The sequence below is a fragment of the Fistularia commersonii genome, chromosome 1, assembly GCF_037954325.1.
Source record: "Fistularia commersonii isolate RoL2024-O1a breed Wild chromosome 1, RoL_Fcom_v1.0, whole genome shotgun sequence".
Classification (NCBI taxonomy): Eukaryota; Metazoa; Chordata; class Actinopteri; order Syngnathiformes; family Fistulariidae; genus Fistularia; species Fistularia commersonii.
The window spans coordinates 21,103,702-21,123,920 of NC_141284.1; the positions used below are offsets into that span (position 1 = coordinate 21,103,702).

A 20,219-nucleotide genomic window follows, 5' to 3' on the forward strand; every position below is an offset into this window, starting at 1 on the left:
TGGTGTTCATGATCCTCTGCATTGCAGATTGGGGGTAAAAGAAAGTGTGGCTGAAATTCCCTTATGAACTGAAGATGCCTCTTGAACGAGAGGTGAAACGTCTTCGAATGAAGAAACACCGTGTTGCCAGTCGGTCATCGAGACACACAGCCCATTCACAACCTCAACTACATGTCATACAATCATTCACTCCGGTTCATATGTCTGGACAAACTAGGCACTACCTCAGTATTTTTGGACTGTAGGAGGAAACCCATGCAGACCAAGGAGACTCCACAGAGAAATGTCCCCCATCAGAATCAAACCAGGGACCTTCTTGCTGTGAGGAGGAAGCGCTAACCACTACGCCGTTGTGCCGCTCCCCTTTAGGCTTATAAAGTATACAAGATTATATTCATTGCCGTCACACTCGCCACCAGATCTGATCTGCTCTGAAAAACAAGTTGATTTGTTGAAAAATGAGCATTCTCCCCAGCACCTGGCCGTGAATCTACTTTGCATTTCTCAATTTCAGACAAACACATGCAACAATGTGTTTTGTTTTTACTGCTTTGTCATTGGTAAGCACTGCGGACTACATCTCCGCAGCACCAGAGGGAAACTAGAAGTGACACATCAGCGACGCGTATTCTTCGCCGAAAATTCATCACCAAGTCTCCAGTGCTGCAGACCACCACTCTGGGATTGTCCACCTGTGGTGTCCACACTGCTTCACCAGCACTCGGGCTTCCTGTGTGATATTGCATCCACCCAAACCCCCTGTCGTCCACTAATGTGAAGCCCCTGGAGCATCCTTTTGACCATGCTTCAGTTTCCGGCCCATAGATATTTGCCATGCTTATCTACCCAGGTGGATAGACCTGGGTAGGAAGAAAACCAAGATATAATTATTACTTCAATCATTTTGAAAATAGTTTCAACATCAGTTTAACAACCCTGGCTTGAGCTGAGGGCAACCCTTGAAAAAAAATGTTTTTGTTGTTCTTTGAGGGTCTATTCCAAGTTGCATGTCAATTTTATGGCGCCTGGATATTAACAGAAGAAAAGAAAAAAGAAAAAAGAAAGAGGGCCTTTCAGCAGCAGGTGCCACTCGTGGTATCAACAAAGGTAAAATCTGTTGGGATTACAGTTGTAATCCATTTGAATGTCTGGCTCGATCAGTCTGGACACGCGTTTTCCACTGCACTGTATGACAGACATCCAAAGACCAGTTAAGTTCGGCTAGAGAACATGGTTTTCACTAAAAGGATGGCCATGTCTAAATTTTTACAATGCGGGTAGAGCCAGGTAAGGAGGGTCAAGAGAAGCCTCTCCACAGTGGACAGTTTCCAATTTTGTATGATAAATAATTTATTTGATGAATTGGGATACGTTTGGATATTTTCATTGAATTGATCTAACACACAGGTAAAGGTAAGCTCATATCAAAGAATGTTTATCAAAAATTGTTCTGTGGGCTGCGGTGGGTTCTGGTTCATCATCAGCAGAAGAGGCTCTCCCTTAAAAATCTTCCTTTTAGGTTGTTAACAGGGCGCACAACTGTTGACTAAGGTGCGCCTTTTCAATTTCCCTGCCCATTAACTCGTAGTGAGACAGTTCTCCTCTTACTTTGTTCAAGAACCTCCCCCACCCCCCCCTTTGTGTTTTAATTAGTCTTGCACAGTTTGTGGGAAATCACACCTAGGGACTCTGAAATGAACATAATGGAGAGCAGAAGACAGAACAGACCTGGGCTCGCCGTGATGTTCTTTTTCAACAACCATGACAGGAAACAATAACAACCCTGTCCATCACTGCTGCAACAGCTTGGTTCGCTGCACAAAACATTAAATGCCTGACTGATGGTGATATCAGTTATAAATGATGCCCTAGAATACTTGTGGTGCATTTCATCTCTGAAAATCTGGAATTAGATGGGATACTTTAGGAGTCAAAGACTTCAAAAAGGAAAATCAGCTACATTTCCATCTTTAAGTGTGTAGGGCTGATTATCATTGTCATTTTTCTCCTTAGTGGATTACATTCTGTAAATAGGTGTATTTACATTTTTAAAAGATTCTCTGTTGTGGAGTCTAGTCTTCCCATTTCAGCATTTTCAAACCAAATAATCCCCCTCAGCTCGACACTTGTCACGTTGATTCAGGATCCTACAAATCACCAATGTCATTTTTGATGAAATCGCAATTGTGTGTGTGTGTGTGTGTGGGGGGGGGGGGGGGTTCTTCCTGTCAGTGCACCATTATGCTTTTTCTTCTATAGTTGTTTGAGTAAGTGGGTGTTACATTAGAGGGAAATAACAAATGCTATTCTTAACATTTACCAGTGTTTTAGATGGGTTTGTTTCCCGCTTCCTGTTGCTTATGTTGTGATGTGAAAAGTTTTAGCATGTGTGAACATGTGCGTTATTCAAGGGGTGAATTAGAAGGGTCAAAAAGAGGATGGATACATTTGGCTTTACAAGATGAATGAATAAGATGATGAATATGCACATTTTTCCACATACACCAATGATATTTACCATGCTTCGACGGAAGATAGGATCACGTTGAACTAGTGTCGTGAAGTCCCTTTCGCACCACATAACATATGATCAAATCACCAAAAATATCATGTCACACCCATTGATTTGAGGCCACTTTGCCAGTCTGATGACCACAAAGCAGATATCATGTGGTTGCTTTGATCAATATCCCTGACCTGGATATCCAGCTTTTTTTCCCCCCAACAACATTTGTGTCAATACACAATTCGCTGCAGACAATGCCTACAAACAACGCTGTTAATCTATATTGTGAAAGTAAGAGAAAAATAGAATTGACAGTGTCAGTATATGAATGGTCATGAAAGTAGGTTGGGTTTCACCCAAATGATTATCAGACTCACAGCTCTTTGGGTTCTCATTGAGCTCTCATCTGGACGAGTGGAACTGTGCCACACTGCAACAGCTCGGTGCACTATCGGTGGCCCGGACAACTGGGGCAGACAATTAGGATTGGGCAAAGCCAGAGGACAGAAAAAAAAACATTGGAAATCTGTTCTGCTGAACCTGACATGGTTCACTTGTGTGTGTCCATTTCAGAGGATGGTCTCAGGCTTGAGTCTGTTCAACGAGGATCACAAAGAACTGTGAGAAACAGAAGAAAGAAGCCGGCGGAGATGGCAACTTTGCGGCGCCAACCCAGATCCAGAGCATCCTCTACAAGGCAGGACCGTGGTTCTTGTTCTTCCACTGCATCTTGTCCCGTTTTCTCCGGACCGTACAGTGACCAGGAAGAAGATCCCCCGCTTCGTCGTCAGTCATCTCCTTTACTTAAGGGCTCTCTGTCGAGTTTAAACCATGCGACCGCACAAAGCTATAAAAGTTCCCTTTGTAGGGGGTCTGTTAACCACCTCCAAGGATCATTACCAACTCTCCAAGGATCACTTCGCAGCTTTCAATGCTCTCTACCCAGCTTAAAGGGGTCAATCTCTCGTTTAAAGCGGCGGTCACTGGGAAGCCTAGACAATTCCAGCCCGGGCCCCAGCGAACGGAGTGCCAGCCCCAGCCTACAAAGTGGCAACGGCAGCTCCAGTGACGACGATGGCAGTTGGGACACGAATAGCTGGAGTTCGGGGGCTACGTGCTTGCTAAGAACACCGGCCAAGAAGGATGGCACGGAGGCATCGGAGAATTCAGATGGAATATTGGGTTCCACTAACCAAGATTCCACTACTGCGGTGGAGCCTGAAATCATTTACCAAAATCTGATCTTCACACACTCTGCTGCTAAACCTGAAAAGGAAGGGGACTGCAGCACTTCTACCGTGCTGAAGCAAGATGCAGGGAGCCAAAGTTTTTCTGCATCCTGCCTGAAAAAGGTTGCGTCAGGCTCATCTCACCAGCGAGAGAACAAGACAGAGGACAGGCGGAAGTTCTCACAGTTTCTTAACGAAGTTACCGGCAGGGTCTTGAAACCTAACAGAAGCGCTCCTCAACAGCAGACAATCTTACGACATTGCTACCCATCGCCTCCTCCGCCGCCGCCATCGTCATCTACCCCGTCCAACCCCTCGTTGCCACCAAAATATTCGGCTCCACCACACCTGCCTGCACCGCCGGCACCCTTGACAAGCCTGTGGTTCAGCCCGACTAGTTCAAACCTCCAGACAATCAAGGAATATGATTCAAAGGACGTCACCGGCTCGATCCACCAATGGAGCAAGAAATTACCCAGCTGTAAGATTTTGGAGCCGGAGGACGTGTTGCGGAAAGTGAAAGCGGAAAGTCACGCGTATCCACAGCATGACATAGAGCTATGCACAAAGATACAGACGCAGCCCTCCACCGGGAGGTTTTATCTGGAGACAGACATTGACAGAGTGAGGCGACTTGATGAACTAGTCGCAAATGGTGGCTTGGGGAAAGAGAAAAAAGAGAGAGGACCAGAGAAGGATGTTGGGAGCGTGAAGGAAAGAGAAAGCAGGATTCCATGGGAGAGAAATGGGGGTTTAGGTGTAGAGAGAGGGAAAGGGATGAGAAACAAAGGCCCCTTGGATAGAGAAAGAGGGAGTGAGAAAGGGAAGGAAATTGATAAAGGGAGGGAGAGGCCCTGGGAGAAGGACAAAACAGCAGAAAGGGGCAGGGAAAAGGACAAGAAAGCGGTACTTAACAGTTATGAGCATCATTCTCCTCACCTGACCTCCGGCGTTCTGGATAAACCCTGCCCTGTCTTCAGCTGGCCGGAGGGATTCCCCAGAATGTCTTACAGGTCCACCTCACTACCCAGACCGGTCAATATTGCCGTAAGTATCAAACTTTAGATCAGTCCACCAGACCGACACGACAAGACTCTCACCCCCAAAGGTGCAGATTGACAGCGACATTTCTCAAAAGAAAGTTTAATTTGAAGAGAAACAAGTCCGCGGGCGTAGGGCTTTAAGTGTGGAGCGGTAGGTTCCTCAAGAAGGTCAGGGACTCTTTGTTTGTTTGAGTGAACAAAGTCAAGACATTGATTTTCCACTACACATGTGACACGGCAAAATTCAGAGCTACAAGGAACTACAAAACCAAAGGTGCCTTCTTATGAATTCCAGCATTTTTGTCTTGTCTGCTGCATTTGAACTTGAGATTCAGCAACATTTTCCACTATGGTAACGTCATTTGAAGTGGAAAACAATGTGATGGCTCTTGTTACCGCAAACATTGATCTCAACCTGCTGCCAACAGTACATTTCAAATGCAGCCGCTCACGGTGAGGATTTGTCTTCTCCTCTCATTCGATAAATGTCCTTTTCTCTTTTTTACTCGGTTGTAATTTCTTTACCGAGGAATGTTCTGGTACATTAAAGGGTTTGGCCGGAAATTGGGGTTTTCCTTTTGGTGAGCTCAAGTCAAATAACGGGAAGCAATTGGAGCCTTGGATTGAAAGAGGGAGTAATTGGTTATATGTCTCTGTATGATTTTTGAATGAGAGAGTGAATGGTTGGATGTCTGTATGACGTGTTGAATTAGTGACTGGTTGCACCGCAACCCTGACTGAGGGATTAGCGTTCTAGATAATGACTAGATGGCCAAATGAGTGAACCAGAGAACAAACCAAGGAACAAATTTTGAGGCACTTGTCTAATTTCTTGCCCAAATTGAGTCTACAACCCATCAAGGGAGAGAACCTCAGTTACAAACTACTTACAGCACAGAAATAGTTGAGAGTATAATAACATAACATATAATATGTTGGACATAATGATATATGTATTGTGATTCACATGTACATATGCATGATACATGTCTGATATCATATTAAGAATTATTCAAAGTAGAATGTCGGCGAGGAAAAATTCATTACGTTTGACGTTCTTTCCTGGGCATTTTTCATTAATTTCTCAGACAGCATGCCACTGACCTCAAAGATGGTGTGTTTGTCCCATCAAATAACATGATATATATGCAAAACATTTCATATTTTGCACATGTTCAGAAGTGCACGTCACATGCCCTGAATATATCCAAGCTTTATGAAACCAAGGCTCTAAATCAGAGCCCAATCATGTCAAACCAATGTTACTTCATCTCCATGTAGAGTGTGTTCTCTCAGGAGTGTTAAAGGTCTTTTCTCCTCATTTAAATGCAATAGTATCCAACAGAAATATTGCAAAGAGGAACCATGGGTCCATTTCACATTTAATAATAAAATCATAGCGACTCTTATTTACCACTTATTCCCCCGGAGTTGGAGAGAGAAAGACGACCTGGGCTTCAAACACATTTCACTTTCTTCCCTGGCTGTCTGTGAAAAGGTAGCTAATACATTAATAATTCAAATTCTCTCCATAGTATTTTTTTTTTGTCCTCCCAATTCAGCCCACAGCTTAGAAATAACACTCGATGGTGAAGTAATTCTCTGCTAAATGGGGGACCGTGGAGATATTTCCCAACAACTTCTCGAAAGATGAGTGAATTGCCGCTCATTCATTTACAAGGAAAGCATTAAGTATTGCAAGAAAAATGCTGTGCTACAGCTTTACGTGCCTGTGATTTAATAGTTTGCCTAAATGGGTAATTCTTTCCTGAGACAGAAACAAATTAGGAGGCAAGGGATCTTGGAATATTGGGAATTTCCCTCCCACACGTTGTCCTGCATACTACTGTGTGGCCGCTTTAAGTTGACATTTTGCAAATGGGAAGCACTTTCATTACTTAAACCAATGCAAAGCAATTTTTCAACCTTTACTCGCACAAACACAGGCTGAGAATTACAAAACATTGCCGTCACCATTTACAAATTACTTGCATTAGTTGGAATGAAACATTCGTTGCTTGTAATTCCTTTGATAATATGGAAGGAAGGAAATTGCAGTGCCAGAGTTACAGAATATAAAACAGTAATAAATAATAAAAGAAAGGCAGAATTAGAAATAAAAATAAACTATAAACTATAAAGTGTTTCAGTGAAACTATAAAGTGTCTTAGTAAGCAGCATATTGAATGAAAGGAATATAGGTAAACACAACTAAATGATTATTTTCTTATGCATGAACCAACTTATTTGATCCATATACACTAAAGTGACATATCTGGGTCCCACCCTTTATCTGGAGTAGGGGGGTAAAAGATGAATAAAGCATTGTTAAAAAAAAACATTCAGCGATGCAGATGACTCCAGATTGTATGGACAGAAATTTGTTGTTATTTTTGTGCCAATTAAAAGTCGGTTACCATTCAGGTTCAGCAGGCTCCTTTGCACATATCATCGGCAAAACTCTCTTGCCCTGTTAGCACAGTCATGTGATAGTAATATATTGAAGAATTTATTATCAGACAGTATCTTAAAGCGTTTTGTTGTTGTTGGCTTTACAGCCATCCGTGATATAAACCGGCCGATCTCTGTTGGTGAAGATAGCTTTTTGAGGGCAAATGACCTCTTTGCATTTCAACGAAATGAATGCTGACAGTTATCTTTTATTTTGCTGAATGAACCTGCACCTGCACTGACTCAGGCTGTTCATAATCATTCACTGACACCTTTCAGGAATGCCCCTCCTTTCCTCCCTCTCACTATGCCTGCCCTCCTAGCGCAGGGACGCCAGAATGGACAGAGGGAGTTACTGAGCATTGTCTCATTCAGAAGCCGTATGACTCATCATGATGTTTGTAACACCCCCGTGACACACCGAGCCACTGCAAACACAAGCTCAGAACCGCACACTGCATTCCAACAGGCCGGTGCGACGCTGCGTACCTTTGACATCCACAGAATATTCTCTATAAATCTTTAGGCTACATGGAATTAGATAAAAGAAGCAACCTGGCATACACATCTTCCTCCTGCGTACCCTGCATTGGAGGAGACCTCCCTGACTTGTATAAAATCTCGATCATGGATACATTGGCTATAATCAAAGATAAGATAGTGGCGTTTGTGCTGGCCACATGTGTCTGCATGTGAACTCTGCCTGGAATATGCGCAGACAAATTGGTTCCAGCCCGAGTCCAAGTAAAAATGTAAATGGGAGAAAAACTCTAGGGGGATCGGTGTCATGCATAATGTATGTTTGTGTGTGCAAACGAGGGTATGCTTTTGACATTCATCCCTATCTGTGTTTGTACGTACGAAGACTTGAAAACACCCGAGCACAGCTAAGGAGGCTGTAACCTTCCTTCGCGGTTATATTTGAAAACATGAGCCTCAAATTGACTTTTATACACGTTTTTCCAAGCTGACTGTGTTTGCACAGCTTCTTTTCCTCCAGTCATACATTTTGTGTTCCGTCTCTCTCCCTTGAACATCCAGTCAGTGAAGTCTGCCTCGCACCCTTGGGCACTTTCCCCCAATTCTGCAGCACACAGCATTTTTGTTTTACACTGTTAATCTGTCATTTCTTGCTCAGTGTCTCCCTCCTCCGATCCTCACGCCATGCTCTCAATGCATATTTATGATATGTACCGACTGTAAGAAATAATGGATATATTTGTTTGACAAGACATAGCTACTCTGAGAGCTTGTTAAATAGCAGATAAGAGGTGTTTCATGGCACAGCGGCGGCAGCCACACCAGATAAATCTGCTTGATAAATAAATCTAATCATTTCACCCTCTCTTCTTCTCTCCCCGCCAGGAATCTGATGGAGAGATCCAGCATGACAGCAGGTTAGTCACTTTCACTTGTTCCTCCTCTCCAGCCGGCAGTGACACCAACACACCTCCCTTACTCTTCCCCTTCACTCCATCACTCCTTTAACCCCTCCTCTTTCCATATACCTCCTCCTGCTGCTTCATTCAATCCTCAGCTTCCTCTCTCTCCCTCTCTCTCTTTCTCTCTCTCTCTCTGCCTACCAGCCTGTCTCCAGTCAGAATTAGAGGAGTCTTTTTTCTAAATGCATGCTGTTTTGAAGGGATGCACAGGCACATGCATATATTGATCTTATCTCCTGAAAAATGAGGCGAAAAGCATATAAACGGTAAGGCAAAAAGGGAAATGCATGCCCGTGATTTTTCCAAGTGCTTAGAGATAAGTGTGTGTAGTTGCCTTGCTACAACTCAGAAAATTATAATTGTTTGGTGGGTTCTTCTGCAGTCGTGCAGTCCTTGCCATGTGTTGCATGGTGACTGAGAATAGTGGTCGGGTGGGTTTGTGGATGGAATGCTGTTTATTCTAAAGAGCAGTATGTGCAAAGAATATGAAAACATTGTGCAGTGTGTTCGTGAGTAAACTGATGCATTTTGAGCGCAATACCTGCACCAGTTGAAGTGGGGCTATTTGGTTCACTGAAAGTAAATCAGTACTTTTGCTGAAATGCTTCAACTGTCATTTGGATTTTACTGTGGTGAGAATGAGATGTTGTTAACAGCCCTTGATTTACTGTCATATTCATTCAATGGCCAAAATATAAGCGATGTGAGGCAATTATTTCAGAGCAAGCGCATCGTAGGAGAGAAAGTCATGTTCCTTATTTTCAGTGGCTTAACAACTGATAACGCAAACGCAGGAGTGTTCCCGGCTGAGGAAAAGAACAGTGTTAATATGGAGGAAGACTTAATGAGTATATCATTAAGTCTTCCTCCATATGTTGCTGTAAGGTGCATCTCAGCATTACATCGTAAGTAACATCAAGAAGTTAATTACTTCACCCTCTAGTGTTAACCTCATACAAGTAAAGAAGAAGTGATTTTTTTGAGGTTACACCCCTCCCACCGTTGAGAATTTTCTTTGCAGGACCGTGATTAGTTTCTAAATCAAATGCATGACATGTATTGTCTGGCATCATGTAAATTCCTTACTAATCCAACTGCAAGGCACATTAAACGCCACTGGCAACCAAAGGTGTGCACATGTAAAAGAAGGCAAAATGAATTAATGATAGCAAGGAAAATTGTGCAGGCTGTATGTGTTGTCTCTTGAGATTTCGTTGTGCAAATTGTAAGATGCTGTAACGATTCCAGGAACATTCCAAGAACAATAGTCTTGTCGTCTTCCAGGAAGTATCTGGGACCCGAACTACCTTGAGGATTATTGACTAACAGTTAAAGTTGGTCCTGTTTGGAGCTGGAAGCCACTGCTCTCAACCAGATGAGCCATTCGGCTGTTACCTAAGATACCGTCCATTGCTGATCTCATGGGAACAGTCCTAGATCACATTTCATTTCAGGCGATCGATCATAAAAAGCAGGAAGTTCACAAATGATGTATTTGGCAATCAACGATGGTAAATCAATCCATTGCATTCTTAAGAAAAGTAAGCAGAAAAAAAAAAGCACAATTAGTTTTTTTATTTAATTGCAATAACCAGCTCTACAAATCCCTGTGGTACAAACAGCCTAGATCCTAATGTAATTGTAATTATGTAATTGCCACTGTGATTGTAATTGTAACTGTTTGTGAGAGGTTCCCGGTTTGATTCCCGAGCTCTTCCTAGCCTGTTAAAGTGCTGTTGGGAAAAAACGCAGAAGCTCTAACTGTTCCCTAGGCGCTGCTTAGTGGCTGCCCACTGCTTGCAGTTCATCCACAAAGGATATAATACAGAAGTCACATGTCTTCCTTTCTACCTTAAAGCTCACGTCAGTGTAGATTTCTATTATTCCTTTGCATCCCTTGTCATCGCTGTTGTAATTTACTGTGATGGTGGAAAAGGAAAACTTTTCCAAATGATCGCGTAAAACGAGAAGGTGTCCCTTAAGTAGCTCTCTCTAATAGAGGAAAGAATTGCCACCATCAACAACAGCTCCATTTTAACCCAAGCAATTGAAAGTGTACTGACACGGATAAACAGCGGAGGAAAATACATGTTGCATCTTCATCACTCCACTTGCTTTGACATCTAATTAGATTTCTGTGTCAGCTCACCTTCATCAGCCCTGGCTGCCCATGAACCACTTTGCCTGTGGCATCACTCTTTGGAGAAATCACCAGCCCACTCCGCTTCACCCAGACTTTGAGAAATATGCTGAGAGAGGCTTTATTTGCTCTTCCCTCATCATCCCCTAATCTGGCCATGTAGCATCCAAAAAGCAGATGCTGTGCAATACTCCCCTTAGGTTAGCCTGCAGCAATTTACAACCTTGCAGTCCTCACCTTCCACTGTCAAATGAATTCCAAGATGTTGAGTAGGGAGGAATATAAAGATACCGGTGGTGAAGCCTGACTATTGTAGCATGAAGAAGCACCGAGAGACATGGCCTTGTGGATCAACCCAAGGGGGCAGCGTCATCTCAAAATTTAGACATATGTTGACATTTTCTGAATCAGAGCCATTAAAAGACACAAGATTTCTTCTCTCGCTGTCTCACCGGTCCTTGGACCTTTTGCTGGAACGCACATCCCTGGAATGAATGTGCAAAATGCTATGCAATGATAGAAATGAATGTACAGCATTCACACATTTTGATTGGATATCATTTTAGCACAGATGAATAAATGACCTGTGCCTTTGCTTAAAGATGCACACAGTCTGTACAGTCTGCAATGGGATGCAAATGTGATGCATGACGGATTTGCAGATATCTAATCTGTGCCACGATGATGAGAGAAAGGCCCGGTGGTCATCTCGATATCATTGTGGCTCTGTGAATACTAAATGGCGAACGGGAGGAGCTAGAAGGCTCCAGAAGTTGATATGTTCATGATGACAAAGATAGCAATCATGATGTTTGGATATTGTCAGCATTTCATTTGAAAATAGACTCTTGATGTCCGTCTGACATGTTGTTTACATGATATTTTTATGTAGTATTTAGACTTCTATTATAATTGGATTTATGATTGGATATTTACACAATATTTCTGTCCAAATTAACAGCTTGAATTAATGTCAATGACACAGCTGAGCTGCACATTTAGGTCTTCGCTTGAATGAAAGCAGATTCATCTTAATCCACAGACAAATCATCTTCACATGGCTATTAGCAATTTCAAGTTATAGCAACTTTAAGTTATTTAGGTTAAGTCTTTGGGCTTCAGAGTATTTTGCTTTGTTTCTCTCTCCTCTCTCACAACAATGCAGTGAATTCTGCAGGAAGCTCCACTCACGCAGAGTCTATAGATGCAGAGGGTGACCAGAGCCTTGAATAATTGTTTTTGTCCACCAAGTGTGTAAACAAGCAATCTAACACGGACAGCATGTCAAACAAACAATAGGGGGGAGCGATAAAAAATCAGCTAAGAGGCATTTCGGAGATCATACAAAAGCCCTTGACTCACGCGCTGCGTTGTTTGGAAACGTGTAAAAACACAGCTTTAACTCATTCCACCAAATATCAGACTGTGACCGCGTGTGTAGACAGTAATTCTGTAACCGTGATAGATTTTTAACTATCTGTGAAGCAGATATCACCTTCCTCAGTCCTTTGCCAGACTTGGAACTCAGGCATGTCACAACTGTGTTGTCATGGCAACCTCGGTGAAAATTGAACTCAATCTCTCTCTCTCTCGCTCGCTCTCTCTCTCTCTCTCTGAGAATTTTAACAATAGAGTGTGTGAGGATTCTTAACTCACCCTGCAATCTTAAATTGTCTGAATCATGCTGCCAGTGAACTCCAGGCTCTTTCCGCTTGATCTGCCCGCCATCCTGTCTCCATCCTGCCGCTGTTGCAATGTTACAAGGTGTTCGGGAGCACATTCAATGGTTGCCGAGGGTTGGGAGAGAGGGGTCGGGGTCCCCAACCTTTTTTTGTGCAAATGTTACCACTACACATTACATTGTGTGGTTTTAATAACTAATAACTATTAATAACTATCACACTAACATCTACTCGCCATAATGCAGAATCAGTGGGAGCCCCTGAGCTTGTTTTCCAGCAACTTGACGGTCCCAAATGGCACTCAACATGTGTTTCTGATCTCCACACCTCCATACTCTTGTTTTGAATCTCAATAGTTGCTTTTGGTCATCATGTTGACATTTGTTTTGTCTTTCAAAATATTCAAAGGGCTTGTCTTTTAGAAAAAGGTTCTTGGTCTTTTTGTGACAAAGTACTTTTGGGGGTTTGAGTGGTGCTCGCTTCTTTTTTTTCCCTTTTTTTAATAGAACCAGTTTCAACAATGCAATGGAATGAAACTGGATTGGACTGGTCGGACTGGATTATCTTTTGTCTTTCTCAAATAAGATTTATGTCAAATCCTAAGAAACATGAACTTCTGTTGAGCTGATAAATCTATTACCAACTTGTCACCTGGAGGCGGTTTGTGTTTTTCATTAACGTGCAAAAGTCCTCCAAGAACAGTGCTGTTTCAGTGATGTGATTAAAGTTAAAAGAATAAGCAAATCTCAGAATGATGCAAATAAAACACACATCCATTATTGTGCATCTTCTGAGCAACAACTGAAGACAATTTACCAAAAGGTAATTCACGCCATCGTTGAGTTGATCATCTCGTGAGTTGTTTTCGAGGTTGAATCAGGTTGTTATTGACATAAAAAACCCTCTTAACTTGGACTGACCCCAGCAGTAACTGTACATGCAGGAAACTCCCCACAGTCCATTAGAACTGAAGACGCCTCGTGGATGAGAGAAGGAGCGTCTTCAAGGAGAGAAGCTGAGCCCGGTTGCCATGACAATATTTGACAAGATTAAACCATGAGCTGAATGAATGTTCTCCACTTATATAGCGTGCCCATACCTTTGCGGATTCAAAGTGCTTTCCGCTGCATCACGTGGATGTATGGTGGTAGAGCTGCCATATGGGGCAAATGAACGGACAATCAGGAGCAATTCGGGCTTCAGCATCTCTGCCCAAGGGCAGTCCGGTATGCGGACAGTAGGAATCCAGAATCAAACCGGAGGTCCGCCATATCGTAGCTGAGAACCTCCATTGGCACAGTCCTATGGAAGCGTTTTCCAATGTTTCTCTCATGTTTTTCAGGAGGAACTTGACATCAGTCTGACCTCTAGAATCCAAAGATTCCAGATACGTATAAAGATCACCTAATTTGAAGTTCACGTCGAAGCTTTACCCAGAAGGCACGTTAAACACACATTTGAATCTACGTAGCGGTAACCCTGTCCACTCTATCTGACATAGACAGCAGCGGCAAACCCCAAAGAGGCTGCTCAAAATCCTTGAAACTCAACTTCTGGACCTCTTATAGTATCCGTTCTTTAGATATCATGCCATATCAATAAAACAGACTCACCAAAGCATCGACGGGAGGATGATTCCCTGCGGCGGCTTCTGCTGTGACCTACGATGTGATCTGATCTCAACGCAAACTCTGTGAAAATTGCAGGACAAAAAAAAAATCAAAATCGATTGAGCACGCACTGTGTCCTCTACTGGTTCCACAAAAACTTCACAAATCCTCCTGAAGCCATATGAGCCATAGGAAGGACCTGGCACAGCTGGGATGAGTCATAACACAGCATGAGAAACTGTCCATTACTTGTTCATTTACACCCGGAGGCTTTATGTGTTGTCAAACGGCGTCTCGGCCCGAGAGCGAATGGCTGCGTTTTTTTCATTCTTTCATCAGTCGATCAAAGCAGATATTATGATACGATATTTTCCACATCGGTTCAATGACTTTCGTGGCAGGCCAAGTCATCTTCTTATAAATGTGAGGTTGTTTCTCTTTTGATAGTTAGATATAGATCAAAGTAGATGTAAACAGAGGTGTTATTGATCACCTGTGGCAATTTTTGTCTGCAGGAAGTGTAACGTGTCGACTAATCATCATCATTTCTCACTCGCCTCGACACAGCTGCCGGCGGTGAGCTTTCACCGGAGACTGTGGATCTCCATGCATCAGAGAATACACACAATAATCTGAGTTTTCAAGTAGATGACATGCTGTTTTAGTTTGTAATAGTCTTGGTCATTTTTTTAGTTTGGTTTTCAACACTATTATGTCAATTGAGGAGGTTGTTTTTAATTTTATTTTTTTTTCTTTTGAAAATCCACTCAAAAAATGAAATGAATGATTTTCAGGAAAAAGCTGAAGATGGGTAGAAGATGGTCTAAGACATTCGAATGTTTCTGAAACGGCAAAAGTGAGATTGTCTTAAAGGACACAATATAATTAACAGAGCAAAGCACCCTGAACTTCCAAGCTCTCTACTTCACCGGTCCTTGTGATATAAAAAGGTATAAAGTGCAGCCTTCTATCAGTTTAAGGGGGGGGGGGGGGGGTTCCAAGACAACGTCTCATATGGACAACTAATTTTGCGAATAAACAACTGAATAGCTCTCCTTACCCAAGTTATAATAACTAACTGGTAATAAAATCTTAGCAAGTCATTTGCCTGAATTCGCCGCTGATTTCTGAAAACGAGTGCAGCTGGCAAAGATGTTGCCAGCTTCCACGCCTCGTCACATCAAATGTACAGTTGTCGTTCGCTATTTCACTTATCGTCACTGAGTAGCTAAAACTCATTCCTTCCTACTTTACGATCTAAAAATGTGGTTTTCATTGCACACCTTGTGTATTAACAGACATCTGAAGATGGAGCAGTGTGATAAAATGTGTTCGCCTGCAATGTTTGATTATATAAACAGTAAGGATGTACTCATCAAACCTGATGAAATTTGTATTAATTTAAAGTATTTATATTTCCAGTTTTGCAAGACTACGTTTTTCCTGGTTAGGGCCGGCTGTGGAGTTCTCCGCGGTGCTGAAAGGTGCAGTTTTGCTGTCACAGACTGAAAATCTTTGGGTTTGAAGTTACAGTCACCCTTTAGCTAAGTATGTGTGACACTTTCATTCATTCATTCATTCATTCGCTCTTTTGGTGTTCACTTTGTATGTGAATGATGAGCTCGAGTCCTTCTCGTGTTCACCTCCACGGCGGGACAGGTCCACCTATGTATGGAAATATGGCTGCAGTCTCATTCATAACATTATTTATGTGAATGATGAACCCTAAAGGCTGCACAGTGAGTGTGCTTGGTGTGTTCATTTCAGAATCGATGGCATTCCTCTCATACGATTAAATGCTGAGGTCTGGGAATCCAGCAATGAATGCAAACATAGCGTACGTACCGGTATTTCTTATTCTGATTTGGAATATTCTTCTGTAGTTACTTTAGTTGAGTACCATGAATGGTTTTGGCCAACTTTCAGACGGACGGTGGGGGTCATTTGTGGAGTTTAAATGAATCCATGTTTTCTCTCCGATCGGTTCTCCCATTTGACTTCTCCAGTGATTATTCCATTTTTTTGTTTCCCAGAACCCAAACTCGTTCTCCAACATGCTAATTTGAAAAGACCCTCAATCTTAAAACCACACTGACCAACAACATACCGGTGTCATTATAATGTTGCCTGGGTTACAGTGGAGAATAAATTGCAAGATTATCTTAGATTATACTGTTTTAACTATTTTACTAAAGAGTTGGCTCATCAACTTGCCTCTACTTATTTTGATCAATATAAATTTAGTACATTGTAAATGGTAGATTTCTCTGAGCTTCCTGAGCTGCTGACTGTACAGCCGGTATCAGTAAAGACAACAGGGTAACCATTAGGGCGTGCACATTCACTTTGGTCACCGAGATTGGTGCATCTGGTGATCTGGGGATCAGAGAGGGAATGCATGTGGAGTTATAACCATCTGCAGTAATCCCTGTCCCACGTTCTGTTGGATCATGGCGACGAGTTGTAAGACTGGAGGAAAGTGTGTCAGGTAAACAACAGTTACTCATGTTTGCACACACAATAAAGACTTGTCCTCAGAGTGAAAATCATACGGGTGTATGCTGGATTTACAAGTCTTGTAGTAGTTTAGGATCCTTGATCACATGATCATGACCGTATTGGGTGACTTAGTTGCGTTCCTCCTGTGCCGTGTATTTTCTTTACCTATGCAAAACGAGGAATGTGCAGAGATGAGTGTGATAGATGGAGTGCAAGGATCGGTTGTAAATAACGGCACGCTTACTGATTCATCGTTTTCACTCTTCCACTGAGACGTGCATACGTGCAACGAATCATTGCGGCAACGGAGCTTCCAGAAACTACCAAAGTTCCCCAAAGAGTACCGGTGCTGTTGAGGCTATGGCAGGCTGCAAAACAATCTTTTTGCTCAGCGGGGAATGAGAAAAGTTAAGTCTCTTGCCACCCCTATTCATGTGTATGCGCTCCTGCTTCCCAGGCTTTTCGGGGACAAAACAAGATGCGTTAATAAAGGCTAATATATGGGCTCAGTGAAATTGTGAGCGCTGGCTGCAGCAGGGAATTATAAGTGGAAGAATCTATTAAGGTAAATGATTTGTCCCTCGATGGATCTCCAAGTTATATCAGCAAAAATGTTAACCTTTATGATTTGTAACGTCATATATATCAATTCGAATGTACTTATAAAGTACAAATTCCTGGCCGTTGATACCATGAGTGGCTGATTTTACATAATGCAGTCCTATTATGCTCTTAATACGCTCACGCACAGCCTGGTGGCAGCCATCCGCCTTGACCAGTAGGTGTGGGAGAGAAAGTGAGGGGGCACCTACGGGGTATCACAGGGAGGGGAACACCTGCCTTTCAAAACATCCGTATGCGGACCTGCATGAATACAGTGGGCACACACACACTCCTGCAGCCACACACCTTAATGACACAGCATTAAATTTGATTTCAGAGAAATCCATGCTCTCGTTGCGCAAACGGTGTGATTTGAGAACCAGAGTCACAAATAGGCATCTATCCGTCAAACTCTTTTCACACACGCGACCTAAAGTGAATCATATTCTTGAGCAACACTCGCCAGCAGACTGCTTGGTAAAGCTGAGGTCTGTTCATGTGCGGAGCATTGCCTCCAGTGCAAGATGCTTTGCTTAAAAGTATTTGGGTTAAGATTGTTTCGGGATCAGCGAGGAGACGATGGGTGAATAAAGCAGACGGTATTACTGCATGCGGGGGATGAAGCTGGCTGATATCATAGACCGGGCGGAGGGGGACGTACGTCATACAGCTCTAACCAAAACCTCAAATGCAGTCTCATGAAGGGAGACATCCTAAAAACAGTTATTTTTGCCTGGCGTAGTGGGTTATTGTTTCATACGTCAACATGGTGCAGAGCAATGACAACAGCTAAAAACAGTAAAATACACACTTTCACCGTCACTCTGATTTATTGAGGAAAAACCTTTGCTGTCAGCTTGTCAATAACTCACTTTTCCATAGGGTTCCACCATCTGTGGTACCTACTGTACACTCAGCTGATGAAAAAAAAAAAGCAGGCTGATGAGATTAAAAAATAAAACAAACTATCTGGGTGGCACAGCAGCACAGTGTTTAACATTTCCACCTCACTAGAAGGTCCCTGGTTGGATTCCGACAGAGGGGCTTTTCTTTATGAAGTCTCAACGTTCTCCCAGTGTCTGTACGCGTTTCCTCCAAGTTTTCTGGTTTCAGCAAGTCCAAAAACTTGTTGAGACGTGTAAATGAGAGAGTGAACGGTTGTATGTCTCTAAATGTGGCCGACGGACAACGGGACCAGGAAGAACCCCACCTCTCACCCAATGACAGCCGGGATAGGCTCCGGCGTCCCTGCGGCCCTGAAGCAGGATCAGCTGTAGAGATTTTGAATGAATGATTAATCGCTCTCTCCTTCAATTTTCTTTGACCGGGCACTTCCAGCATATAATGGACCGATATGATATTCGTTTTTTGTCAACCGACAAAATAGACCCTTCAGTGGGAAGTTCAGCATGAGGTGCAACAATAGCAAGTTTTGAATACTGTTTACCAAATGTCTGTCATTGATCGCCCAGCTCTTGCACATTTCCGTAGTGTACACAAAAACAATCTGTTTTCTCAAGAGTCGACAGACTTAAATGTGCCGCTGAATCCGTACGACTTCAAAGCTGTTTTTCTCTGCTCTCTTGCCAGGGTCATCACAGATAGCCAACTCCTATCTGCCTCCCCAGGCAAGAGTTAGAGATCTGACAGTCGGTTTGTGGTTAGAATTCAAACTTGGCTTCAACATTCAGCCAACCGGCAGCGGCGGCAGCAGCAGCAGCAGCAGCGGCGGCGGTGGCGGTGGCGGTGGCGGTGGGGGCCGCGGCGGCAGAAGCAACAAATACACACAAATGAAAGCTCAGACAGAGAGGAAAATATGAAAAAGATATATATCGGTAAAACCGCCCTCAAAAGCCAGCGAAATGGTTGCAAACATCAAAAAAGAAGGTAAGATGAGTCAGTCTGAGGAGTGTTTTAAACATCAGCCTCATTCCCATCTCATCTCATCTGGAAAGCAGGGGGTCGCGAATGTTCAGACGTCATGACAACGTGATGCGGCATCGGTCCACCTCCATGATCCATCTTCATCACTTGTCTCGTATAAGCTGACGTGCACCAACGCCAAGGCTGCACTGTGTTCTACCTATGCCTCTGACATCTTTCTCTTGATGTATCATACTGAGATAAGACTCCAGAACACCAATGTCCTTCTGTCTCCTGTTTGTGTCTGAGAGAGAAGTCGTTCCTGTCATTACAGGCCTCCGGTTCTCTCTCCTGGCGCCTCAGTCAGGGGCACAGGGGAGAGTTCTGACTTCCTCACAGACACGTCTTTGGCGGGGGAGTCGAGAGCTTCCGCAGAAAGTCCACGCGGGCGCGGGTCGTTCATGCCGAGTCCACATGGAGAAGACCTGGGACGGCTTGGACTCATTCCCAGGAGCTTCTTGCTGTGAGACTAAACCACTGAGCCAACGTACTGTGAGAAGCCGTTAAGTTGCTCGGAGCCCCTTGTTTTTGTGACGTGCCTCGGACCGATTTCACCGGACTCGAACCTGAAAGTAAAGTTAAACAAACCCTTGATCGGGAGAATCGGGAGTTGAATACGACTCTGGATTCTCCTCCTCAAGTGTGCTGCTGTCGATGGTTTGGTTTGGCTTGGCATGACGAAAAGAAGCAAGTCCAAGGAGGTGGCATGGATCTGTGTGGCAGCAAACATAAACCAGAGACATCTCAAGGACACAGTTGGCCCCAAAATAAAGATCAGTCTCTGTCTGCGACCCCCCATCCATGATCTAACGAAGACACCCGATCTACATTCCACCCTGAGAGCCGACCAAAGTAAAAATAGAATAGACTATCTCCATAGCTGTGACATTAACATGCACGGTGTTGTTAGCAGAAGCCCTGCACGTGAGTGCGCTCTCAAAATACAGCATGCCGTTCTCTGATCAGGACAAAGTAATGTGTTTGAGAAGTGCTCGGACTGAGCTGCTTCAATGGATATAATGGGATTCCTACCGGCTGCACTGACTGTTCAATGCGTTGTTTCTCAATTTATTTTGACCCCAGGGAGATTC

General features: G+C 43.3%; 1 protein-coding gene across 1 annotated transcript in view; it reads left to right on the forward strand.

The window, feature by feature from the left end:
• Positions 1 to 3,051: 3,051 nt before the first annotated feature.
• The window catches only part of begain (brain-enriched guanylate kinase-associated), a 36,399-nt gene continuing 19,231 nt past the window's right edge, over positions 3,052 to 20,219 (forward strand). The window contains exons 1-3 of the mRNA XM_086154334.1: positions 3,052 to 4,494; positions 4,585 to 4,782; positions 8,595 to 8,626. Of these exons, the coding sequence (XP_086010460.1) occupies positions 3,052 to 4,494; positions 4,585 to 4,782; positions 8,595 to 8,626 (1,673 nt within the window). The remainder of the gene's footprint in view (positions 4,495 to 4,584; positions 4,783 to 8,594; positions 8,627 to 20,219) is intronic.